Below are 21,963 nucleotides of genomic sequence, written 5' to 3' on the forward strand. Positions count from 1 at the left end.
ACAAAGACAAAGGAGATAACTTTGGTAATCTCTAAATACTTGGCCTCATTCTGGCAACCTTTTCTTATAAAATCTGAATTTATCATCCTGAAAATGGCAATGTCGACCTATAATTCAGACTTGTAGGACTTTAGTATAGGGAAAACCTGCATTATCATAATCTTCTAATTACCAAAGCCTCAAAATAACAGGCTTGTTAGTTTGTTAAGATTGTTAAGATTACAATCTTGTTAAGATTACAATCTTGTTAAGATTACATTTTTGAAAACAACAAAATCCCACCAAAAACTGAGTCATAGGTTCTAAATTGCAAGGCTAGTTTTAAAAAACCACAAAACATAACAACCACAGAAGCAACAATGTGCTTTATTAACACAAATCTGCATGAATTCTATTGGACCTATAGAAAAGAAAGGAAGAACTTCAAAGTTAATACTTATAATGGGAAGTTTCATTGCTTACTGGTATTTAAAAACCTAGTGAATATTCAAATAGTGAAGTTTAACATGGCCCCTGCACAAGGATGACACGCAAATTCAGAAACATTCCATATTTTTTCATAAAAGGTTCTTTTTTGCCCCACTCATGAAAATAAGTAACATGGGATAAAAAAAAAAGTCACCCAAGACAAGTGCTCTTACAAGTCTTTTCTACACCTGCACCAAATATAATCCTGCTATGTTATGTGAGAGGCTAAAAGTAAATTACATTATACTGGACAGCCACCTGTTATTAACAAACTAGAGGCTTTTTTTTTTTTTTTTTTTAAGAGAGCAAGACAGAGAGTATGTGTACACACTCATGCAAGCTGGGGTGGGGTGGGGTGGGGGCTAGAGGGAGAGAGAATCTTAAGCAGGCTTCATGCCTAGCATGCAGCCTGATGGAGGGCTCAATCTCATGACCCAAGCCAAAATCAAGAGTCAGACACTAACCAACTGAGTCACCCAGGTGCTCAAGAGGCTTTTTTTTTTTTTTTTAAAGGCACTTTATTCCCTTTACTTTACTTTTCAATCAACCAAATATTTAAAAAGTTTAAAATATGGACCTAAAGGATTTATGCTTGTACACATCGTTTCAGAAGGGTTTATAGTGTGCTAAATTTTGTGTAATTAAGTAGAGCACGAGGTTTTTACTCTCAAAAGTGGAGGGATTTCAGATAAAACCTGACCAACAAAAAAAGAGAATTCCTTCTCTGATTACACTGTATTTTCTTATTCTAAGCTAAAAGACCAAAAGACCAAACAGGACCCAAATGTTCAGGCAAATAGTAGAGACCAACTAGAAATGTCACAGGTTGTCTAACTCCTTGTTTAATCATTTTTCTTAATATGTATAGTTGTTACCATGGTAGAAAAATAAAGCACATAAAAAGGCCTTAGATTCCCACCTTATCATACAAATTTCCTGGGTTTCTTTTATCATCCTCATCACTGCTGTCTTCCACAGGTGGGTTTTCCCTTTTCATGTCATCCCCCAAATAGTGCTCAAAAACATTCGAGAAGGCAATTGCAGACAGCATACAGACGACCGGAGTCAGAGTCAACATCAGCCGCACCATCACTCCAGCAAAATAGACAGCACTGATTGCGTACAGAGCAACTGCAAAGACAAGTTCGCTTATAACACTTCAGAAAATGTCCACAGAAAACTGAACTCAGTATTTAATACTACATTATAAACCAAAGCTAAAAAGAGACACACACACATCCATAAAGAGCTAATTGTTTTTAAATTGATAATACAGACCAACTGATTTAACAGTCATATTCAGAAATTATAAGGCAAGTTGACTGAACACTACATTTCAACAGTTTTAGGTTAATGTATCATGATTCAAATTTAATTGTTATGGGAAAGATGACAATTTAGTACTTGTCAGTAGCATCACACATTAGAAAATCCATAGCTAATAGACAAAAACATACTTGTTGAATTGTATTATTAGGCACAGTAAGTTTACAGAATCAAATAGTTTATGAAAAGCCAATGCAAATATCTGGCATAAAGCCTGCTTTAAAGTAGGAATGGGATGAAAAGAATATAATTTATTAACCAAAGGAGGAACTTGTAAAGTTACTGCCAAGAGACTTAAAAAATTTTTTTTGAAAGTAATTTTTAACAGTCAAAGCCTTCTAGATAATGTGCTAACCAAGGGCAAGGCTCCACCAATTCTGGCTAAAGGCTCTATGACTTTAGAAAGTCAGTGGTCATCAGAGCTCTTATCTCATTTGAAACTAAATTTTTTTCTGACCACAGATTTATTATATTCTTAAGTGTACAGCTCAATGAATTTTTACATATGTGCATACCTATGCAATTACTACCCATATCAAAATATAGAACATTTGTATATCTCCCTCAGAAGGAATGCTCATGCTTCTTCCCAGTTAATAGCTGCCCTCCCTCCTCCCTATCAAAAAAGGTGATCACTATTATTTGAACTTCTAAAGCATTATTTCGGTTTTCTTTATTCTTGAACTTCTTAAAATGAAATTATATAAAAATGTTCTCTTTTGTACTGGCTTCTTTTATTTACCCATGCTATTCTTTTATTAAATGCTGTGTTATATTACATTGTACAAATACATCAGAATTTATTTGTTCTACTGCTGATAACCTTTGGAAGGTTTCTAATTAGGGGCTATATTATGGATAAATTTGCTATGTACATTCTTAAACATGTCCTTTGTTGGACATACACACTTGTTTCTCTTGGGTATATACCTGGGTTTGGGACTGCTGACTAATGAGGTGGGCAAAATGTTTAAGAGAATTCTATTATTCTTCTGAATGACAGAATATTAACAAGACCTTATCTAAAGTCACTGATCTATATAAACAGGACAAAAATGAATGTTATCCTCCGTTATAACTCATGCAGGTGCTATTTTTCTCTCCCGACTTTACTCTAGAATAGTAACTTGAGTGTCACTCATGGCTCATACATCATACTTGCACAAGTTCAAGTGTGCATGTTACAAATATTTTCTAAAGTTTCAGGTTTTAACACATACTTCTTGTGATGACTTAATCATGTAAAGGTCTTTAGTATCTGCTTATTTTGTCTACTTATATCTTGAATGTCAAATCTTAAACACTTGGCTTTAAAATAGTTTGAAAATACCACCTTGTTAGTTGGAAATAAACACAAATCTATCAGTGAAGAGGATGTTAACTTAAAGGTGATTCTTACTCCATTACAAAATGACTTTACACTGAAATTTGGACAATGGATGAGGCTGTGAACTTCTTCCTACTTAACCAGATCTAATTCAGAAAATAAAGACTATATTGTCAACAAAGTTATAATTTCCAATTCTCAGCCACAGACTATAGTAATATTAATCTCTCAGAAAACATACTCAATTGAATGAAAATTTTATGTAACTGTTCTAAATTAATTTAAAACATTTTAATATGAGTATATATAATGCAAATTGAATTTTTCTTCACTAAACACTTATGCAAAATGAGAGAGGATATTTATCTTGAATATGCATAGACTCAAGCAAAGAAAAATAAAACTTTAAAGTGATAACCTCAATAAAGAAAATAAATAATTGTTTCAAATTGAAGTATTTATTAAAAATCTCTTACCAAATACTCTTTCATCGTTGATATTTTTAATGCAGAACCATAGGCCTGCTGGGAAGGTACACACAAGAATATGTAGATCAAAGAAGAAAGATACCCAAGTCGTAGGTTGATGTTCAGACACTGATGCAATAATTGGAATGTGTATTTTTGCATACCTGGCATTTAAAAAGTTAATATTGTTTAAAATTAAATAAAACAGGAGTTTCTTTTAGATGAAGAAATTTCCTTTGACTATAAATATGGTTCCTATCCCCCATCCCTTCTTGCTTGAAAGTATATTCCAATGTAACCTATAAATGGAAATAAATCTCGTCCACACTGGTAAACTAAAAACCAACATGCCACTCCTAAAATTGGAAGACTTATCTAAAGCCAGTTATAAAAGTGTTGGCTCTGACTTTTAATACAAAAATCTTTGTTCAAATACGAATTTTCTGCAGTTTTGCTTAGCATCTCCTATGTTTGTTATCAACAAGTTTCACATCTTTTAGACTTATTACTAGCAGAAATACCTTATCCTGTAAAATACCGTATTGCCACAATACCTTTCTTAACAAGATGGCACAAAGGCAGTTGAGGGAAACTGAAGACAAATTGCTCCTGAAACGCCCTGAGATTCCAAAATAGTCAATTAAATAAGAATGACTTATAAAAATTTGACCTAGTAATTTAACCTCATCAGAATAACTGTCTACAACCAGGGTTCTCCCTCAAACTTTTTGGTGATCCACAGGCTGATCTCTTGAAATAGGTGTCTAAATGTTAGCTTGTCATTTATACATAATTTGCTTACGCCTTTAATTTAGACCTGGGCATGAGCCCTTTTGGTGTTGTGTCAACAGGCCCAATCAGTAAGTTGTTTATTGGTAGGTTTACTGGGCCACATAGGAAGTAATAAAGAAGAGAGATAAACTATCATCAACAGATTATATTCTTATTCTTAGGAAAACATTTTAGAGACAAAAAGTTTTACTAAACTGGTTGGCTAATTTAAAACCAAAATTTTTTTCATTTTATAATAGCACTCTTTAAAAATGCAAAAATATTCTCTAGTGTATTTGATTAAAAATATCAACTTAATGTGTTATTAAGGAAAAAGTTAAATTTTTTCATCACTACAGCATATGGGTTTATAACATAGCACCTTAAGAATTAAAAATTAAGTATTACTTAAGATGGAAACTGAATGGTTAAAAGCAAAATTCAATTATTAAAAGGGCACAAATGTTACCTGCAATGTTTTGACAAACAGAGCTAAAATAAGGAGTTGACCACGGAGAACAGAAATGTATGACTTACATATATCATACTAAAGGTGCATTCTAAACAGGACTTTTAAATAAATTCCAAGGGATGATTCAAAATTTATTAAACTAGCATATGCTAGGTACGTCAGAAATGTTGCCCAAGTACTGACAGAGATACTGAAATATAGCAACAGAGGAAAAAGGTACTTTAAAATAGTATTAGGGCAAATAACTTATCTGCACTTACCCAGTGTCCCACAATGAGTAAAACCTGCCACTCCATGGTGCAATGTAACCTTGGAAGGAAAAATGTAGAGGAAGTCAATCTGCCTTTTTATTGTTTATGTTAACTGACTGTTATGGACTAATGTAAATTAATACTAAAAGAATTTCAGTTTTCTTTTGTAGGTGACAACATATTTCATATAGCTGGCAGTCAGATAAAATAAGGTTAGTAATTATATAAAAACAAATATCCATGGAGATCACATTTCCAGAGAAATACAAGTTGATAGATAAAATTATAGAAAGTTTTCCCATTCTCCTTTAAACTTCTAGTTGGCTAGTAAAATAAAGCTAAGACATTAAGATAGCATTTGATAATTTAAAAGGGGGGAAGATGTCTAAATTATCTAATCCAAATTTAGATAAAGTGTAAAGATGATTTTAAACATTCTTGCGTTCACTCTTGTCAATTAATCCTTCTTGATTTTGAGCTAGGCAAGTACATTAATTTGACAGATGGAATACCTTTAGAGAGAATCTGATTTGTTTCTAGGGACTATTGAAGTTCAGGATTAGAAAGTTACTTGGAATCTAGACGCAGATGGAAACTGATTTGGCTGAGTGTTTAAAAGTTGGAAAGAGAACAAGTGTATGCACAGAGTAAGGGGAAGCTGACAGTAGGTAACACTGGAAACTCTGAATTTTATGTACTTTGGGGCTATTTATCTAGCAAGAGAAGGATGCTTGAAAGTGTATTTATCTGGGACTGAAGCATTAAAGTTAAGATACAGATTAAAAAAAAAAATCACAATTTGTAGTGCTATTCACATTTTAGAACCTTTGACTATTATTTTCATATTGTTCGTAAAGACTACAACCACAGTATTTAACCTACCAGGATAAATAGAAAATGTACAAAATTTGTAAAATAATTACCTTTTTCAATAATCTAAGGACAAGATTCACAGTCTACAGGTGATGACACTTACCTGTATAAGTCAAATAGATGACACTAAGGAACACAGCACCTGCAGCTAGTGATACACCCAAAAAGAAAAGGGTCTGGAACTCTTGTTTTGTTAATCGGTCTCTCAGATACTGCAAGAAAGCATAAGCTTGCAGCAATGCAAAGACACCTAATTAAAGAAAAGGGTGATATAAATAATCAACAAAGCACTTTTCCAAAGATACTTAAAAAGGTTAATTTAAAGAGCTTCTTGGAAATACCCTGTATTATACATATCAAAGACTAGTCATTTCATCTAACCAACATTTCCTTTGTTAAAAACACTTAAAAAATTGTCTGACATTTTTAAAAATGATCAGAATCCCCATATATAGACCAGATACGAAAAATCTCATTTCCATAACTAGAGTCTATTTATCCATTAAATTCCTCCCTTGTCCCATATTTTAGTGACAGGTTTTCCTAGGGGTAAAAAAAAAATAGAATTGTCAACACAAAAAGAATCCTTAGATTTACTGAAGGATACAAATGACTTGGATCAGGAGAATCCTGATAGTTACTCTTTATGATTGAGTGATAGGATGTGACCTTAGTTACACGCTTATGTAAGATTCTAAATTACTAAATATAAGGGTGAGTGCTAAAATAAAATTAGAGCAGGAACAGCAAAAAGTATTTAATTGTTAAAATATACAAAACATAATACAAAAGCACTAGGTGTAAAAATAAAAGACATGAGAGAATCCTAAACCCATATGGCATATTGATTTTTCTTTTAAAAAATTTATTTTTCAGAATTTTAGAATTGTAACCATTTTAGAATGATTAAAAGTAAGTATAATCATAGATTTAGATTTTAGGAAATATAATAACCCATATAAACAGAAAAAGTCAGGTGACTGTATCTTTACACACACTGCTATAAAGGATTATATACTCAAAACTGGATATACATTTCTTGCATATAAAATTACCCGGTAATTTTATAATATCAAATTAGAAATGTAAGTAAAAGTATTCATAAAGTGCTATGTAACAGTAAGGTGTGGGTTCTTAACTTTTTTGAGGGGGGAGTTCAAGATTCTAACTTAGAATCTGATAAAAGCTATGGAATATCATATCAGAGTTAAATATACTGATAATTTATAAAATGTTGAAAATAAAATACCCACAGGAAGTCTGTGGGTGTCATGGACCTTGTGTTAAGAATCTCTGTTAAAGTTTTATTCAAAGGTCTCCCATTACCTTGTTAATTGTGACCTAGATTAATAATGGCAAAGTAGTCTGCTCATATAGAAAGCAATTATATTACTTCATAATCAATATAAAAGTCATTAATTTCAGTTAGTAGATAAAATATTTTAGGGAGATGTAAGGGACATAAAAATAAAATGTTCCATCTAAATTTGCTGAAATGCAGTACATTCAGTGTAGATACACTGTTTAATATTTGTTTAAACCAAGCATATGTTATTTAGTGTTTGCAAAGAACATGGAGTGTGCAAAAAGGAGTATTTTCCCTTTTCAAAACAACAGTGCTGGTAAAATAGGCACATTTGGGAACACAGTATCAGAAAGTCTCAATAAAACTCTATGACTTCATATTTTATAGTGGCAATGTTTTAGAATTATATGATGAAAATTAAAAACAAAAGAAAATGAAAAAAAAAACTTAATTCCCTTGAAGACTGGCTGGTAATACATTCATATATTCTTTAGAAAAAGGAAAATACGTATTTTTTCATACCAGCAGCTGCCATGTGTTCACTTGTCCTGATTGGCTGGAATCCCACAAAGGGTATCTGCATGGATAATATTAAACCCACAATGTAGAAAGTGCTATATGCTATAAAGACAAAATAGGAAACAAGGATAATTTACTACTACCATTAAGTACTTCAAACATAAATGTATACAATAGCTCACATTTTTAACAAAGTTTTAACTAACTTAATTTTAAGAATAGAATCTTGAAATGACTGCTCTATTTGATATATATTTGCTGGTTAATTGCATATTATAAATCATGAAAATTCTTTCTACCAATCTTTAAAGTACTTTATTTTGCAAAATATCACTTAGAACAGTTTAGAAGACTGGTGCTGCTTTCCTTTTCCTAAAATGGAATCAAGTTTTCAATCTATCAATAATAATTGACATGCCCCAGAAACTATGTAATATATAAATAATTAAAAACTATTCCTATTGGCATTACTCTGAAGCATGACCTAAAGAATACCGATCCTCATCATATATAAATAGCTGCTATCGTCTCAAAAACTCTCAAGTATTCCACATCATTTTTATAGTCTGACACTTTGCAGAGTACCTCTCAGTAAGAAACAACCCCCACCATGTCTGTCCACCAAGTTTTCTGTCATAAAAGAAAAAGACTAAGTATACAAAAGTCAAGTCATAAAACAGACTAGTTTCTGAATTTACAAGGGTCTAATAAAGGAAAACTATTTGCTCTTGGCATTGAGTAAACTATAATATTCTTGGCTTATATCAACATAAATGTAGGGACATGGGGGAGGGATTAGAATTTGTGTAATAACTTGTTTTGCATTTAGGGGTTCACAGATCACTATTTTCTCTCTTTTTAAAGATTTTATTTATTTATTTGACACAGAGAGATTTAAGTTCATCACAGAGAAAGTTAGAATTGGGAATCATTATAATTGGAAGTTATTTAGAAATGAAGATAAAACCCATCTCAAATAAGTTAACATGAAAATTATTCCGTTTATAATAGCTTATTCACATTATTTTATGAAACACAATCCATAGTTGTTGGCAAATAAACTATTCTATTAGGAAAAAAGGCCGTGGTGTATTTAGGAAGAGAACTGTTATAGTATATCTATCCATATTCTACACTGTATGTAGCACAGCATTCAGCATACACTTCTCTTTCCCCCAACTCAGCTGAGAAAGAATGTTTATTTGCTTTCAAAAGAAACCCATCTATGGAAGGTAAACCATGGGCTAATGGTTCAAATGTTAAGTTGACTTAGAGATGACTACAGTGTTAGGAAAAGAGTAAGAAGCTCAAGTAAATTTAATAGGAAGGACCAGTGAATGTGAATAAGGTTTCCAATATGCTCAAGATAATGGAGAACTGGTTGTCTAGAGGAGACTACAAAAACATTCCAGGAATATTAATTATGGAATGGAAGTATTCTCAGTGAGGTACTTGAACACAAATGCATAAAAGTTAAGTAAATCAGAATTTATTATGTGACTTAAACTGTCAATCAGTTTGGTTAATGGGATTTCTAGTATCAGCGTGTTTCTATCAGTGTTGTGTAGATGCACTGGCAAAGAGTCAAGAGGCAGAAATCAGAAAAAAATGGAAACAAGTGATCTTGATCTTGAACACCTACTTAAAAAATTTCAGTTTTCTCACTACAGAATGAGGGGTTTGGACAAAAAGATTTGTAGACTGACCCCCACTCTTACAATAATAACCTAAGAGTCTATGACCAACAGGCCTTACTAGACACCTACTGCTGAGAAATCAAACCCTAGACAAATACTGAACACACAAAGGCACACTAAAAGGGCCAGGCCTGGGAAAACCTTATGTCATTTATGTATTTTTGGTTAAGTCTACTTATGTCCAAACAGCATCATCACCTCTTAGGCTAGATTTCTTCTTATAAACACTAATGAACACTGAATGTTATAATACTGTCACAGAATTTGTATTAAATATGATAAATGGCACATGATGAATAAAAAATAAAGCCTTTTTAAAAAAACTTGAGATATTTATGTATAATCATTTAAAAGTGAACATTTTAGAGGTATTTAGTACATTCACAATGTTATGCAAATACCACCGCTCTCTAGTCCCAAAATGTTTTCATCACCCCAAAAGAAAACCTCACACTCATTAAGCAGCTGCTCCCCATTCCCCCCATCCTAGTGCAAGGTGAACACAAATCTTCATTTGTTCCTATGAGTTACTAGTTTGTTCTAATTGCAAAGGCAGTATGTTTTGTGTTTTAGAAAGAAATAGAAAGTAGAAAGTCTCTAGCCCATTTACTTCTTTAAGTCACATTTTCCAGAAATAATCACTAAAATGTATGGTGAGCACACATAAACATATTCATATTCTCTCTTTTCAAACTGGACTATTATATGCTTGGCAATGTAAAAACTTAAGCAATCACTTGCTTGGGAACTATCGAAGTTTCCTCTCAGGGATCTGCTCATTTCCAGACTTATTCAAAAAGAAGAATAAACCTCACAATATTCTCAATTCGGTGGTTTTATGCAACTCCACAGACACTGTCATTGCTAAAGAAAAAACTCTTCATATAGAAAAAGATGCACTAGAATTCAAGTTATTTAATAAGAATGATAGAGAGTTGTTCAAGAAAAAGAACCTCAATCTCAGAAAACATAAAAGACCAGGTGGGACTTTAATTTGTATTACTTTGTAAACATAGGTTAATATAAAAAAAATGAATTAATAGAAAGAGGTAAGTTCAACAGTATTTTACCTTTGAATGCCCTTATCCATATTAGATATGCACCAATGATACAAAGCTGGTAAATGATATATGTAATAATCCAAAGTCACCATTTTCTTCTAAGAGAACTGGATTCATGTTTTCCCTAATTTTATATTTTTTGGATCACTGATCCTGTGATGTTTACATAGGGGGATATATGTTCCTCCTCACAGCACTTTTTACCACACAGACAAGTATTTCTATTAAAAAAAGTCAGGACTACTTGCCAGGTAATATAAAATATCACAGACTCATCTTGCTTAATATTGTCCTTCTCCTTGACTCTGTGTAAAATTAAATATGCATTTCTGTACCTCAATTTAAATTCCATTTACAAAGCTATGTTTTTTAAAACACAGAAAATAAGAATTAGATATACCTGGGTGGAAAGAAATAGTGAAGTGACTCTCAATTCTTAAAAATAAACAAAATCTTCACTATAAAGTGAAAACATTTCCCTCCAGGCTTTGTACAAAAGCATCTAACAGTGTGTTTAAAAATTACCTAAGTAATTCATTCAAATATAAACTTTATGTCATTATGGTCAAGGCATTCTAAGAATACAAAAAAGCTATTAAGATCAATTCCATCCTCTCAGAGTTAGACATCTAATTGGGAAAATCAGAGATGTACATAACTACAACACAATGAAGCAAGTACATGTCACATCAGTGAAAAAGCCTGGCTCTACAAAAACTCAAGGAGGGAGAGATCTCTTCTTGACATCAACACTGAAGAGGCAGTGGAAACCATCTCTACCATTCTCTTATGTTCTCAGAAGACCTCAACAACACAAACCCACAGATAGCCATCATTCCCCACTAATTCTTCCTATGAACTCTCCAAGGAAACTTGACCAAATTACTTACTCTCCACATCTATCACGACTTTCTATCCATCCATGTTAACCTACTTTTTTTTACCCTTTAAACTAGAAGAACAAAGATTTCCATCAAAGTAGTGAACTCTAAGAAAATGCACAACGCCAAAGATGTTGTAAATCATTTATTACATCATGAAAATGTTACCACACTGCCATCCTGTGGAAGCACAGTTACTGGCATTCACTACTGCACATGATATTCTCAATGTATTTGAAGAATTCCAGAAGAAAACTGCCATTAGATATTTATAAGGTATACTATTCTGTTTGATTATTTCCAGTCAAAGAAAATCTCTTTGACTTGGGTCAAATACTAATCTTCTAAACAGAGCCTAAACATCTTTCACTGTTAAAATACCTTAATTTATTTTTTATGCAAGAGTATGTATGAGGTAGGGCCAAGGCCAAAATGAAACAGAGAACTACCATCCTTGACTTAAGGCATACAAATGAGTTGTTCTATAAAATAAAAGGTACTGAAACTTCTGATTCAAGCTCCATTAAAATTTTAAGTTTTCAAGAAGCTCCTGTTGTTCCCCAAAATAACCTTTAAGAACCCTCTCCCTGACAAAGCAAAGACTTATGTTGATGGTACTCTTTATACTTATAAGATACTGTTGTATTTCCTTTTACTTTAAGTTGGAAAAGGTTTTGTGAATAATATATTTCCATTAACTAGGATCCACCATTGCTGGAATGGTGGGGGGTGGGAGGGATGGGGTGGCTGAGTGACAGACATCGGGGAGGGTATGTGCTATGGTGAGCGCTGTGAATTGTCTAAGATTGTTGAATCACAGACCTGTACCTCTGAAACAAATAATACATTCTATGTTAAAAAAAAAAAAAAAAAGATAGCAGGAAGGGAAAAATGAAGGGGGGGAAATTGGAGGGGGAGACGAACCATGAGAGACTATGGACTGAGAAACTGAGGGTTCTAGAAGGGAGGGGGGTGGGGGGATGGGTTGGCCTGGTGATGGTTATTAAAGAGGGCGCGTACTGAATGGAGCACTTGGTGTTATACGCAAACAGTGAATCATGGAACACTACATCAAAAACTAATGATGTAATGTATGGTGATTAACATAATAAAAACAAAACAAAACTAGGATCCACCATTACATCACTGTAGCATTTCTGAGTTCCTTCATCTCCTGGTTGATATTTAATGTAAAGGGCTAACAAAACATTCCTTTGCCATTCTTCTTCTCTCTCAACCAAAACAGTATTAACCAAAAGAAACACCGTGAGGAAATATTTGAAAATCCAACCAATTTTGTTTTATTATTAACAAATATGATTAAAAGACTGTAAGACTGCTGAAGCCTTTTCATAAAGATACTCTACTACTTGGGTTACTGCGAATCCTGGGTAAATAAGCAGGATGAAGAATGGTAAGAAACTTATATGCTAAGAATTAAAGCTTAAAAAAAACCCACATAAAAATATGAATTCTTCTTCTTAATGATTAACAAACATATATAATAAGGAAAGTAATTTTTCTTTTCCAAAAACACTGCCCATCATTATGGAGAGAATGAATCTTTGTGGGTTTTTTTTTCAAGATTTTATTTATTTATTTGTGATAGTGAGAGCGAGCGAGAGCACGAGCTTGGAGGCAGAGAGGGAGAGGAAGAGGGAGAAGCAGGCTCCCCCTGAGCAGGGAGCCCAACTCAGGGCTTGACCCCAGGACTCTGGGATCATGACCCGAACGGAAGGCAGACACTTAACCGACTGAGCCACTCAGGCGCCCCAAGAATGAATCTTTGAAACAGATATTTTATAAGCTCGATTTGTAAAAAGTAGCAATGACTTGTTCAAAACACTTGATAGGGAGACACTTAACTTTTAAAAATAGCATGTATATTTCATACTGATACCTTAAATAACATCAAGGATAGTACAGCAGAAAATAAACAAACATCTGGGTTTGAGTTTTATTCTATCATGTGAAAGCAGTAATCATTTAATTTCTGGCAATGGTTAATGAGTTACCAAAGTACATTAAAAAATAAAGTGTGTTCAAAGACCATATGAAGAACTCATGAAATATATATAATTTTTACATAATTTAGAAGTATTAGATAATATTCCCACATAAATGATTAATTCCTTTATAGCTAAAATTAGTTACTAAACTTAATATGCAAAGAAGCAGTAAGAGACAAATATCACCAACCTTAATTCACTCATAAACTAAGTAAAACAAACAAAATGAAGAATTTAAACCATGCAGAGTCACAAATCACGTTATCACTAAAAAACTAAATTTGTTTAGGTTCTTCTTAATGTATCTCTTAATGTCAACTACTATTGCTAACTAGGTTTCTAAATTCATTTATATAATACCACCAAGAATCTGTTAATTTATACTACACAAAAGCAAGTCTTCCAGACTATGAAACAAGATTCTCAGTAAGAACAGATCCTTAAAGGAAATCTCAGATCTATTCTTCTAGATGAGTATAAAATGATTCACTGCTTCTGTTTAGTTTGTAGAACATGAACATTCATTGTTTCTATTCACTGAAGAAACCTTTTTGATTAAGCTAATGATTACTACTAAATCATAGGTAAGACTCTTGTTCTATATATCCTGGGTCTTAAAATAAGAAGACAGTAGAAGACTAATCCTTTGCAAACTAAATAATATTAATAATACAAATATCAGAAGCAACAGATCTTCAAGTGCACACCTAGATATAAAATTTCCCCCCAAATAACCTTTAAAGTACCCACTGAAAAAGTTGTAAAAGGAATCCTTAGGTATTATAATCTAGTCTAAGAAAAATTTCCCCGTCCCTTTCCTCCAATAATTAGTTTCAATGCCTACTACAGGACAGTCATCTGGAAAACTCACTTTATTGAACTAATACTGCAATAGAACTTTAAAATGAACACTTCGTACAAAAATTTAGGGGGGGGGACAAATTGCCAAATTTAGGCAATTATGGTAGTCCCTGTTTGTCTGTCTGCTCTTGGCTCATGTTCCCTTGAAGGTACAATAAAGAAGAAAGGCAAACCAATTAACTCAAGATAAAACATCACTGACAAATTGAACATTCTAGGTAGCATGGGAAAATCATGCTTCAGTGTTATATGGAGGTATTCAATCCTTATAAAAATCTATTTATAGGCTATAAATGTAATCTTTCATTGTGGTAAAAATTTATCTGCCACAAATATAAAACTTTTATACTTTATTACTTTCAATATCTCAGATCAAAACTACCAACATGATTTTAGTTTATTTACATACAGAATCCCTTTTAGCAATTATTTTATAAAAAAAGTTATTATTTAAAGTAGGTTTTAAAGATGTTCTATTACCTATAACTGTATATCAGCACAAAAGGGAAAGACACCACTTTGATATTTACCATTTCTAGCCATAAACTGTTACTGGCAATTAAAAAAATTATTTCTGTATAAGAAACATAATTCTTATGTTGTTTTTTGAATTCTCAGCTGATTTAGAGATGTAATTTTAGAAAAAATTATTCTATGTCTAGGTGTGATTTTTTTCTTCTCTGAGTTTTCATTTATTTAACTGTAAAATGCAGGTAACTCTAATTTCTTGGGAAAATTACCCTGTAAGACAAAAGAAGTTATGTGCAAGACCAGGAATGACACTTCTCTTCTATTCCATCAATTACCATGCATCTACCTCAGTATGCTACTGCCCTATAGTCTTTGATTCATAATACCCCTAAGGCCTTAGAATGGGATATGTTAATAAAGATAAGTATTAGTACAGATAATAAAGAGTCAGTGTCATAAATACTTTACCTGTTAAATTTCATGTGAACAAATGGGAGCTGTTTCTGATCTTAAGCCAACAAAATTAAAGCCTGTCATAGTGTTTTTCAAGGGACATTACCAAAACAAAGAATTCTATGTATTTCAAAAAATAAAATTGGTAGTCTTCCCTATTTAAGCAGATATCAGATTTTATTATTTTTTTTAAAGATTTTATTTATTTATTCATGAGAGACAGAGAGAGAGAGAGAGAGAGAGGCAGAGGGAGAAACAGGCTCCCCGCCGAGCAGGGAACCCGATGTGGGACTCGATCCCAGGACCCTGGGATCATGACCTGAGCCGAAGGCAGACGCTTAACCATCTGAACCACCCAGGCGCCCTATCAGATTTTATTTTTAACAAGAATGCATTTAGGAGCAGGGATAGAAAAGTGTGTTTGTGTCTAAGTAGAAATTAATGATGGTAGCTAAATCTTAAAAGGGTAGATATTGGAAAATAAAAATCAAGAAATAGGAGTTTCAAGTTGTGCTACTATGTTTTATAAGAAGAAATATATATTTGGTCTTCATCCACTGTTCCTGGCACAGAGCTCCTAAAACCGTTGGAATTTCCTAAGTGATGAGAATGATTAAGGTGTCTTTTATTATGTTTCTGAGGTGACTTTTGCATCTCACATAAGGATAAAGACTGGCTGCCAAAGGGAACCACATGATTAGTGGGTTGGAATATCAATCCCACCCCCCTGACCTCCAGGGATGGGTGAGAGGTTTAAGACTGAATTCAATCACCAATGGCCAATGGTTTAATCAATCATGACTATGTAATGAACCTCCATAAAAGCTCACAAGGACAGGGTTTCAAGAGCTTCAGGTTGAATAAGTGGAATTTGGGGAAAGTGGAGTGCCTGGCAAGAGCATGGAAGCGAGAGCATGGAAGTTCCATGCTCTTTCCCCATACCTGGCCCAATGCATCTCTTCTATCTGGCTGTTCCTGAATTTCATCCTTTTATAATATACCTGTAATCTTATAATTACTCTAGCAATTAGTCAAACCAAGGAGGGGATCATGGGAACCTCTGATTCACAGCCATATGGTCAGAAGCACAGGTAACAAAACCTGGACTTGTGACTGGCATATAAAGCAGAGGCCAGTCTTGTGGGACTGAACCCTTAGCCTATGGCATCTGATGCTACCTAAGGATAGATGGTATCAGAATGGAGTTGAGTGGTAGGACACTCTGCTGGTGTCAGAGAACTGTCTGGTGGTGTGGGAAAACCACCTCCACACGTTGGAACTGATCACAGGAACCCTTTAGAAGCTTATTAGTGGTAAAAACCAAAAGAAACCACTGAAAGAACTGAAAGTGACTGTCTCACATAAGAATTTAGGGAGTGAGCCAATTCAGGAAATGGAAAAAAAGACCTGTTGAGTTTGCTTATAAGCCTTGTAGTAATATTTGACTTTCTCAATTATATACATTATCTTAAATTTTAAAATTATAAATAAAAATAAGCACACCACTCTATTATTAGTGTTTTAGTTGCTATTTGGTACTTTATGTAACAGACCAGTGTTATTCCTCTATTTTTCTCATAATCAAAAATAGTTGTAGTGAAAGTTTATTTTCATAAAAAAAAAAAAGGAACAATCTTTAGACATCCTCAGTCTTTATAATCACCTCTCGGCCTCTGGAACTCTTTCTTCCTGTCTAGTTATTCCTTTATAATTTTAACATCAACAGCAAGAGGCAAACACTTAAATAACACTTTTCATTTAACCTTAAAATTCTGCAAGGTGTGAATTATCTCCATTTGATTCATGAAGACATTAAGGCATAAAGAAAGTAAGTAATCTGCCCGAAGTTGCACCAATAGTAAGTGACTAGACCAGGAATTGAATCCTGTTAATTTGGCTCTGCAGTTCATATTCTTACCCCATTATGGCACCTCTCATTTATGGTTATATCATCACAAACCCTCTGTAAGTCTGTTTCTATACTATTTTCTCCTCTCAAGATCAAGATTTATCTCTAAAACTTTCAGGACATAGTCAGTTGGAAAGCCTAACAAGACTTTCCTGAAACTCAAAAGTCAAAACTGATTTTCACAGACTCCTTCCCATTTCCATTTTGTTAATATGCTATAATTACATTGTAATAATGAAATTACATTGTATAATATAAGCTCCCTAGAAAAAGACCATCTTTTGATCATCTGTGCATCCTGACGGCTAGCACAAAACGTATTATCTATTAAGTATCTAATTCTCTAGTGAACCGATTTGCTTAAATTTCCTCCAAAAAAAGGTAAAATTAGATAAACTAAATTTTAGTGCTCCCAGCTTTTGTATCCTAGAATTTTTACATGCAATTTTTCTTTTAAGTTTTTCTGCTGTTTAGCATTAGATATATTTTGTTTATATACGCCAAGTATAAATATGATGCCTAAAATTTTTATTTTTTGGTTTTACTTTTTAATTGAAAAATTTTTTTTAAGTAAGCTCTATGCCTAATGTGGAGCTTGAACTCATGACCCTGAGATCAAGAGTTACATGCTCCATGCAATGAGCCAGCCAGGTGCTTTTCTAGTTTTAATTCACTTAATATTAATAGCGGGATTCTCTTTCTTCACTCACAAACTCTACAATCCTAGAATAATTTGTACAGAACTAAAGTATATGGTATGTCTATAATACTTAACTCTTTATATGATTGTTCCACCAGTAAGTATTACCATAAGAATACAGTTTAGATACAAAAAGTGATTCTGTTAAAAAAAAAAAGTGATTCTGTTACTCTCCTTACTCAAATGAGCTTACTAAACAGACAATACACAAATTCCTCAGTGACATTTAAAAATCATTTATCAATACTAGAAACTAATTTCTTCCTTCTCCTTAAATTATTATTCTAATTAATGAGACCCTTAAAAACCATCAGAGATAAAATTCACATTCCTGTAAATAAAAAAGCAAGTCTCATTTATTGTGAATTCAGTACATGCTCATTGTAGAAAATCTGGAAAGCAGAGAAAAATATGAAGAAAAAGAATCAGTAGTAATCCTTACTGTCTTCCTTTTTATTAACATTTTCCTATATCATCAAATACCATCTTTAATGATGCCATAATATTTCATATGATATGGCAACACTACAATTTAAGTGTAACTTAAATGTCCAATGGAGAAAATAAAATTTAAATCTGGGCATTTAAACTCTTTTCACAATTATAACTTACATCATAGTGAACACCCCTATGTCTTCATATCTTTAATAATTTATGATAAAAAGTGTGATAAACTTTATAAAGGTTAAATAATTTTACATCCCATTAGTGTTATGTGATACCTGCAAACCAGTCTTTCTATAAATGCAAAATAAGATACGGGTGTTCTTTTTTCTTGTTAAAACATCAGAATCCTATTTGTAACATAATTTTGTATAATTCACATCCCAATATAGTGACATACACCAAGTCCAAAATATAACTTCACAAAATAATTTAACTTTATACAACAATTCCACCCCACCCAAATTTCAAGTAGTAGGGGCTTTTCTCATCCCTTAGCCCCCCAAATCCCCCCACTCCTGTGCCACACCTACCCTATACAACCACATTATCTTCCATGTGCCCCCCTTTCCACATATGAACAAACTTGAGTTTTCCCTGGCTTACCAACAGATTCTAAATACTCATGCAAAAAATTTACTGAAAGGGAAAAGCATTTTTCATAATTATTTCAAATGATTCATTTTTACTTCATTTAATTTGATACTGAGAACCCAATCAAACGTATGGTTATGAGTTTGCCATTTATCAATCACTATTTCTTTATCTAAATGCTTCTACTCATAAGGAGAGACAACTACAAAGGATGTTATGTGGTAAAATCAGAGGACAACCTGTATATATACTTTATAATGCTTTCATATTTTTCAGGACCATTAGGTTAAACTGAACTTAAATCTTGATACATTTAGGATAAAGAAAGAGAACTGACTGTTCTATACCATCACTTTCCATCTATTTAGAAGTAAACTATGAAAGAGCATAAAAATCACCTAAAATACTCTTAGTTATATGAATGGAATAAACGATTAAGGAACAAGGAAGGTGGTGTAGAGTTTGAATACTATGAAATTACCTGAGGCATTCACTAATCTAACTTCACACATATATATAATATGCCCAAACTATTTTATTTTTCCTCCCCCTGAAAAGAAGAAATATTTTCAAGAACCAACTAAAGCAGTATTGAGTACTTTTGTAAAGTTACCAGAGAAATCCTATTCATCAAATACAAGGTCTTTTCTTAATTCTCACCCTACTAGATCTCAGTGCTAATACTCAAGGGAATTGGACAATGCTCATGTTTTAAACTTTTATGTAGAAAATTCTTTCATTTGACCTCTTTAACAATGTATTTATCTGGCTACTTCTGACTACTTTGGCTCTTCCTCCTCTCCCTGATTCAAGGACATTTAACAAGTCTATCCCTTAATCTGCTCCCCACTCTATTCCCCTGACCATTAAATTTTCAAGACCTGGGGCACCTGCATGGCTCAGCTGGTTGGGCATATTACTCTTGATTTTGGTGCAGGTCGTGATCTTGGGGTCATTGGATTGAGCTCTGTGCTCGACCGAGGGTCAGCCTGAGATTCTCTCTCTCCCTCTGCCACCCCCTAAAATAAATACATAAATCTCTGGGGAAAAAATTTTTTTTCAAGACCCAAAAGTTTTTAAACAACCTCACAGTTCCCCCCATTACCATTTAACTTAAAAAAAAAATCCTGTTGAAACTTATAGTTGAATCTATCATTCTCCTTTCTGGATCCCAAAGACTGTTTACAGTGTGTTCAGAGTAGAAATATATCACAGGTTGATGTATTTCAACAGTAAGGTATTTATTTATATAGTAGGCACAGTTATAGTAATTTTTAGCATTATGGGTTATGCAGCCATAAGTTCAAGCTTCACCCATATGATCTTGAGCAAATTACATCCTTTCTTGTTTCTTCATCTGTAAAATGACAGTAACGGTATATACTACACACAGGGTAGTTATAAAAATTAGAGTTAAATACATGTAAAAAACTGAGGACAGTTTGTGGTGTAAAATAAGCACTCAATATATATTAATAATTTCAGTAGTGACTGTAATAAAGTATGATAAAAATGACTATATATGAATTTAATTGATATGATTCATATACTATAAAATTCACCCTTTTAAATGTACCATTGAGTGGTTTTTTTTATTATAGTCACAAAGTTGTGTATCTATCACCACTATCTAATTCCAGAACATTTCCTCATCCCAAAAGAAACCCCATACCCAATAGCAGTCACTCTTCCACTTCCCAAGCCCCTGGTAACCACTAACCCTACTTTCTGTCTCTCTCTTTTTAAAAATATTTTTATTTATTTGTCAGAGAGAGAGCACAAGGAGGGGGGAGCATCAGGCAGAGGGAGAAGCAGGCTCCCCACTGACCAAGAAGCCTGATGTGGGACTTGATCCCAGGACCCTGGGATCATGACCTGAGCTAAAGGCAGACGTTTAACTGAATGAGCCACCAGGCGTCCCCCACTTTCTGTCTGTAAGGATTTGTCTATTCTGAACATTTCATACAAAAAGAATCCTACAATACATGGCCTTATGCATCTGGCTTATTTTACTTAGCGTAATGTTTTCAAGGCTCATGATGTATCAGTACTTCATTCCTTTTTGTGGCTAAATATTCCACTGTATGAATATACCATACTTCATTTATCCATTCACCAGTTGATGGACATTGGGCTGTCTTCACTTTTTGGTTATTAGAAATAATGAATACTACTATGAACATTAGTGTACAAGTTTTTGTGTGAATAATTACTTTCAATTCTCTAGGGTATATACGCGGGAATAGAACTGCTGGGTCATATGGGAACTCTATGATTAAGTTTTTGAGGAGCTGCCAAACTACTATGTTTTTTTTTCCTTTAATTAATAAGCTTTATATATATTTACATATAAGTGTTACTGCTTACCAACAACATTACCATAATGGAATTGTATTATTTTACTAAGACACTGGGTTCAGACCACAACTTCTGATTAATTCAACACATAAAAGTTCTGTCACAGAAAATGAGCTCTAAGATTTGAGACATCTATCATTAAGCATCTTATTCAAAAGACATGTTTTAAAACCTAGAGAGAAAAATAAAGATTTCATAGAAAAAAGGTTCAGTCTATCTATGCTATTGTCTGAATGAGTGTGTCATCCCCCCCACCCCCCAAATTCTTAAGTTTAAAACCTAATGCCCAAGGTGATGGTATTAGGAGGTAGCCTTTGGGAGGTAATAAGGTACTGTGGGGCTCCAGGGAATAGTATCCTTTTAAAAGAGGTCCAGAGAACTAGTTCATCCCTTCTATCATGTAAGGACAAAGCAAAAAGGGATGAGCTATGAACCAGGAAAGGAGCCATCACTAGAATGTGACAATTCTGGTACCTTAATCTTGGGACTTTCCAGCAACCTCCAGAACTGTGAGAATTTTTTTTTTTTTTTTTTAAAGATTTTGTTTATTTAACAGAGAGACACACAGCGAGAGAGGGAACACAAGCAGGGGGAGTGGGAGAGGGAAAAGCAGGCTTCCGTGGAGCAGGTAGCTCGATGTGGGGCTTGATCCCATGACTTGAGCCGAAGGCAGACGCTTAATGACTGAGCCACCCAGGCGCCACCAGAAATTTCTGTTGTTTATATGCCACCTAGCCTGTAGTAT

The 21,963-nt window shown here is 33.4% G+C and overlaps 1 protein-coding gene and 1 non-coding gene across 2 annotated transcripts in view; one reads left to right on the forward strand and one right to left on the reverse strand.

The window, feature by feature from the left end:
* STT3B (STT3 oligosaccharyltransferase complex catalytic subunit B) overlaps positions 1 to 21,963 on the reverse strand; it is a 107,634-nt gene that overhangs the window by 19,902 nt on the left and 65,769 nt on the right. The window contains exons 6-10 of the mRNA XM_027584341.2: positions 7,784 to 7,882; positions 6,059 to 6,205; positions 5,092 to 5,140; positions 3,598 to 3,752; positions 1,388 to 1,599 (exon numbers count right to left, since the gene is read on the reverse strand). Of these exons, the coding sequence (XP_027440142.1) occupies positions 1,388 to 1,599; positions 3,598 to 3,752; positions 5,092 to 5,140; positions 6,059 to 6,205; positions 7,784 to 7,882 (662 nt within the window). The remainder of the gene's footprint in view (positions 1 to 1,387; positions 1,600 to 3,597; positions 3,753 to 5,091; positions 5,141 to 6,058; positions 6,206 to 7,783; positions 7,883 to 21,963) is intronic.
* LOC113919071 lies at positions 454 to 557 on the forward strand. Its single transcript, XR_003518808.1, has one exon. It is a non-coding gene; the product is annotated as a U6 spliceosomal RNA (small nuclear RNA).

Source organism: Zalophus californianus, chromosome 1 (genome assembly GCF_009762305.2).
Source record: "Zalophus californianus isolate mZalCal1 chromosome 1, mZalCal1.pri.v2, whole genome shotgun sequence".
NCBI lineage: Eukaryota > Metazoa > Chordata > Mammalia > Carnivora > Otariidae > Zalophus > Zalophus californianus.